General features: G+C 34.0%; 1 protein-coding gene across 4 annotated transcripts in view; it reads right to left on the bottom strand.

Annotated features, from left to right (window-relative positions):
* The window catches only part of LOC105530348 (UDP-glucuronosyltransferase 2A1), a 45383-nt gene that overhangs the window by 25226 nt on the left and 14320 nt on the right, over positions 1-5837 (bottom strand). Inside the window, exon 3 of one of the 4 annotated variants that reach the window (XM_011967859.1) lies at positions 3317-3946. The exons of 1 other annotated variant lie outside the window; for it this stretch is intronic. In XM_011967859.1, the coding sequence (XP_011823249.1) occupies positions 3317-3946 (630 nt within the window). Of the gene's footprint in view, positions 1-3316; positions 4061-5837 lie in introns of those variants that run through there. 2 more of the 4 variants (XM_011967860.1, XM_011967862.1) reach the window with 2 other exon arrangements.

The raw sequence follows: 5837 nt of genomic DNA, 5'->3' as shown, positions 1-5837 counted from the left end.
GCTGTGCAGCAGATCTCTTAGAAGTTGAGGAAGAAATAAGGTTCAAAGGCTGGGCACGTTGGCTCAAGCATGCAATCCCAGCAATTTGTGAGGCCGAAGCGGGTGGATCACTTGAGGTCAGGAATTTGAGACTAGCCTGGCCAACACAGTGAAACCTTGTCTCTCCTAAAAATACAAAAATTAGCTTGTCCTGGTGGCATGCCTGTAATCCCAACTACATTGGAGGCTGAGGCAGGAAAATCACTTGAACCTGGGAAGCGGAGGTTGCAGTGAGCCAATATCCACCGTTGCCCTCCAGCCTGGGCAACAGAGTGAGAGTCCATCTCAAAAAAAAAAAAAAATTTAAAAGCAAAAAGAGAGGGAGAGAGAAATAAGGTTCAGTTAAATTTGATAGTGCCATGCGGAACACTTGACCTGCCCAAAATTTATTAACAGATTTGCTTCTGGATATGAGTAGCAATGATTTTCATAATTCCTGATATCCCTGTTCCCTTAGCTATTAAAGGTATTTTAAAAATGTTAATTGTTTTACTCATTTCATCTGTCACAGTTAAGACTTCCTCACTGATATAGAAAACAAGTGTCATAACTGGTGCAATCAAATGTATCATTGTACTTATTCCAACGTCCTTCAAGACATTTGGAGTTTTTCTTTGTCGCAATTTAACATGTCATTTCTCTAGTCTATTTTTCCTACACAGAACTGAAGAACAACTACTGTAATGGAAACGCCACAAAACTTTGACATGTTGATAGCTTTCCAGTGGTCAAACAGAATTATGTAAAATTGTGTTATCTGCCTTCTTTCAATATTAGTTTACAGTTAGCAGGTGTTCTTAATGCTTTGAGAACGTGATGGCAAACAAAACACAAAATGTGGTTTTACCAGTTCTTCACAGTATACCTTAATTTGAAATAAAATATTCAAGGCAGTTATTTGTTGTTCAGATATGTTTAGTAACATAAGAAGCATGAAGGATTTCAGTAAATAGGATATTTAATTTCTGAAATGATAGAATTTCTGAACCTAGATTATTATTCCGTAAAGGTGAGAAGTTGGGAACTTGCTGTTTTACAAAGTCTTTTCACATTTATCTAATTGTTTATGGCTTCCTTTGAGAAGGAAGGTTTAGTACATACCAGAAACCATTTATTTTTTGCAGATTTTTTTGGCCACTTTCCATTTACAGAGCCCTATGGTCATGTAACTAGGGTTTTATAATTGCAGGCTTCCTAAGTAGTTTGGTGTAAATAATATTTAATATAAGTATAATTCTTTATAATTGATATGGAATAGTCACACATGATGCCATATGATCCTCCTAACGAGTAAACTGAAATTTTTAACCCTATTTTAAAGAAGAGAAAGCATTGTGACTCAAAAGTTTCAGCTACTTGCCTGAGATCACAGTTAGCAAGTGGAATCGGAACCTGGAGCCACACGCATTTTTCAGGATCCTTCACCTTCTTACTTTTTGTATGTCTCTTATTTAAGGTGTATAGATTGTTAACTCATTCAGTAACTATAATAATCACTATCCAATACGTACCTGGCTAGTGACAATTATCATAGAACACATTTCAAATGTCTTGAAACATACTCATGTGAATCATATACCTAAATTAAAAGAAAAATGCGGTTTGAAGGCATACAAAATTTGAAAGCCAGAAAAAAAAGGAAATCTGGTTAGATTATGCCTTAAAGGAACTTTAAAAATACAGAATTATAAAATTTTAATTACCTCATCTTCAAAAATAAACTCAAATTTTATTTACCTTGCATATGTTTTTTATGTGGTATATTTAATATCTTTCCTCCAGACAAATTCTATGAAAAAGTTGAAAAGTTTTTGATAAAAAATTATTGCAAGAGTTTTGCAATATCAAGAGGAGAAAAAAGAGACACACAAATACCACTTGTGAAAGATGAGAGTAAGATCAAGTGAGTTGATGAGCATTCTTGTGTGTATGGCTTGCCACAGATCTTTATACTTGTTCTTACCTACTCCTAAAAGGCTTTTCCTCCAGGGATCTTATGAATTCTCACTTTCACTTCCCTCAGGTCTTTGGCCTGATGTCGTTCTTTCATTTGATACTTTCTCTGCCTGCTCTATTTAAATATGCAACCTCACTCTAAGAACTATCTGTTCTTCTTACTTTATTACATAGCATATATCACAGGTTAACATCCACATATTTTATATATTTATTTTATTTATTGGTTGCCTCCTCTCATTAGAATGTAAGTTCCATGAGATAGAGTAGATAATTTGATCTGCTTTGCTTATTGTTGTATTCCTACCACTTAGCCAAGTTGTAGGAACTAGGTTGGCATTCAACAAATACTTTTTTTTACACAAAGAAAACAAGAGAGAATGAACTAAGAAAAGTAAAAATGGAAGGCAGGCAGGCAAGAAGGCAGGAAGGAAGCAAGGAAGGAACGAAGAAAGGAACGAAGGAAGGAAAGAAGGAAAAATGGAAGGACCAAGGGGAGTGAGGGAGAAAGAAAGGAAAGTCAAAAGGTATGTAAAAAGTCTTTCACATTACCTCTGCAGGAAAGTACCAGTGGTAGCATCATCTTTTAATTCGTGCTATTAATTAGGGTCCCAAGTACTAAGAGATCTGGAGGCAAAACCATTCAAGAGAGAAGGAAATAAAAATAGGGAGGCTCATAAAAGTCAGGAAAAATAAGTAATATAAACAACCAATCAGGACTGGCCTTGATGGTTAATATTATTGTGCTTGATTCTCATAAGGAATGCTTCATGAAAGGAAATGTGAGGCTGGCCACAGGATAGACAGAAGTTAATTTGAGACATGGTGCCCAAGTACCCAGAGAAGTGTAAAGACAGACAGTGAGAACTAGAGTAGAGTGTAAACTCTGGTTTTCTATTGCCTGATTCTATGCTTTTCAAAGCTTTCTGCAGACAAAGAAAATAATGAAGGACAAAGGAGGGACAGTAAGTCATGCATCACCTCGAAAATATTTGCCAGGGTATTTTTGAGTAGTGTTATAATGTATCCTAATACAGGTACTTTCATTTATATTTTGAAATTGATTTATACATTGACAAGCTATTACCTAAATAGACACAAAGTTGTTTGCATTAAGAGACAATAGCATACATATTAAATCCACCATTTCATTTTTAAGGATTTGTTCAAAGAGAATAATCAGGGAGTTGTTTTTACAGAGATATTAGAAGTCCATTATCTTCAGCTCAGCATATGCAGTGGAATGGAAATCTTTTGTCGTACAACAATAAGCACAAGTAAGGGATGTGGAGTCATTAAAAAGAGAAAATTTTAAACTTACCTAAAATTTTGCTATAGTATGAATTCCATTCTCCCCAGTAGGACTGAAATATATAGTCTTGCAGAGAATAAGATATCATATTTTTAATCCTTTCACCAAAAGTCATCTGGTCAGTGAGCTCTGACAAGGCTGCCGGTACATAGGAGACCGGTGCTGGGATTTTCCCACAGTGTCTCTCCACTGTTGATGCTGGAGAGAACCTCAATGTGTACACAAATGGGATTCCTAATTTCAGAGCAATGAGATCACCACAGATTGTTACTGGGTCTGCTACTAACACTTCAAAACCACCTTTCTGAAGTCTTTCCATTAACTTGGGGTTGTTTAGTACACCATCACAGATTTGCATATTAATTTGAAAGAAAGTGTCTAGAAGGTTTCCTAGTTCTTTGTAGAAAGCCCATATTGTGAGAGGAGTTGGTCTATGGTCAATCCACAGCATTATCATATGCTCAATTAAGGAATCTACATTGCTCTTCTTGTAGGAAACAGGTATCACTTCAAAATTCACAGGAGAATCAGGATTGGAGTTGATGAATAGAGTTGCTGATGAAGCCAGTACAGTCACATTGTGATTTCTTTGAATCAACTCTTCTAGAATAATCTTAATATTTAACCAATGGCTACCATCTGTAGGCCAAATTAACACATTCCCACTTAGAGCAATTTCAGTCAGAGTCAAGTTAAAAACCAGCATCTGGACAAACTTCTTAGGCATGGTGAAATCCATTATGGAAACCATCCTACTGTAGGTCCTTCAAGATGTAAAAAAACAAAATAAACCAAAAAACTTCAAAGTACATCTAGGTCAATTTCTAAATAAAATAATACTTAATGCGATGGTTACACTGAGTTATGGGTCAACTGATCTTCAGATTAAAATAGAATATAATTCAAATTCCTATATGCACTTACATAATTATTTCAATAACAGAAATAAAATTTGGTTAAAGAAAAGGAGGCAGGGGTGTTATAAACCTACAATCTGTATATTCTGGGATAATAACTATGATTTATAAAATACATCTTTAATATAATACATTTTTCGCAAAATTGATTAAACAACTTTCTCTCAGAGGAAGTTTGCTCAAAGATTTCAAGGTGTTTTAGATTATATGGATTACAGAGTAAAATACTATGCATTTGATATAGAATAGCTTTCTTCTCCATAAAGCCAATTGATCATTGTCTCCTATGCCTTTGTTACAGGGAATTTTTCAGTTTCTTCCATATGACACAAATGAAGAAGATATGGCCTGGTACTCCAAAGAAGCACAGACTTTGTTATTCAGAGAAGTTAGGTAGATACTGGAGTTCAATAGATTCAGATTCAAATATTGTCCTTTTATAAGAATTCTGACCTCAGGGAATTATCGAGACCCTCCCATTCTAAGTTTTCTCAAAGAAAAATGAGAGGTAATGACATTGATTTGTTGTATTACTTTGTGGATTAACAATAGTATCTGTAAAGCTACTGTTCCTTCTTCTTGGTAGAGAGCAAGGGTGTAGTAATGTTAAAGGTTTAATAAATTTGTCTAAAGATCGATTAGGAAATCCATGGGCCAGCTGCAGAATGACTGGCTAGACTTGGACATAACAATATCAGATATGGATATAGTGTTGCAATTCTTAGTGAATTCCAAACTGAATAGTAGCAATTACGTAAGAATTCTGTCTTGAAATAGTTAGAGGCCACCATTAAAACGAGAAATATGAACAAATAAAGTGATTAAAAGGATAATAATCAAAAATTAAGATTAGAAAATAAGTGATGTATTTTAAATTTATTCTCAGTTGCCCTTAAATCATGTAATTTCAGGCCCTTGAATAACAAAAGAACCAGGAGGGCAGAGAACAGGAAAGACAAGAGAGAGAAGTGATGGTTTTAGAATTTTTGCATTTATGTCCTTTCAAGAGTAAGCCTCAATTTGAATATAGTGGCAGTACCTTAAAAATTAATTAGATTTTGAAACCAGGCAGCCAGAGAAGAGTGTAAATAATCTTAATGATCTTCAAAATAAGCCCAGGAAAAGGGGATTAAAAATCTTCATAAAGAAATCTGTTGCTGTCAAACTTTCAATAAAAAGTAAAGAAAACACAACACTATAGAAAACATGAAAGTCTATCTATAAAATACTTAGATTTGTTCAAAAGTTGAGTTACATGTAAGGAAAATATAATAATTAATTAGGGATTACTCACAAATGTAGCTACGATGGTACATAAAAGCTTATCAAAATATGCTTCAAAATCTCAATACCTATAGATATCCCTAAATTACCGAGAGTAAGGGGAAAATGATGATTTTAGTCAACTTCCACTTTTAAGTAATATCTGCAGGGTGATAAAATATTTATCTAATTTAGTGAAGAACAATAAAATGTATATAATGCTTTTAATTTGAATTGATTATCCTATTATTTACTAAATAAAACAACATTTTATTTAGTAAAATGTATATAATGCCATTAGCCTGAATTGATAATCCGCAAAACAACATTCTGGTATGAAAATATTTTTC

This window comes from Mandrillus leucophaeus, unplaced genomic scaffold (assembly GCF_000951045.1).
Source record: "Mandrillus leucophaeus isolate KB7577 unplaced genomic scaffold, Mleu.le_1.0 Scaffold813, whole genome shotgun sequence".
NCBI classification, from domain to species: domain Eukaryota; kingdom Metazoa; phylum Chordata; class Mammalia; order Primates; family Cercopithecidae; genus Mandrillus; species Mandrillus leucophaeus.
The sequence above is the reverse complement of the archived record's forward strand: the minus strand, read 5'-3'. Positions and strand labels throughout refer to the sequence as shown.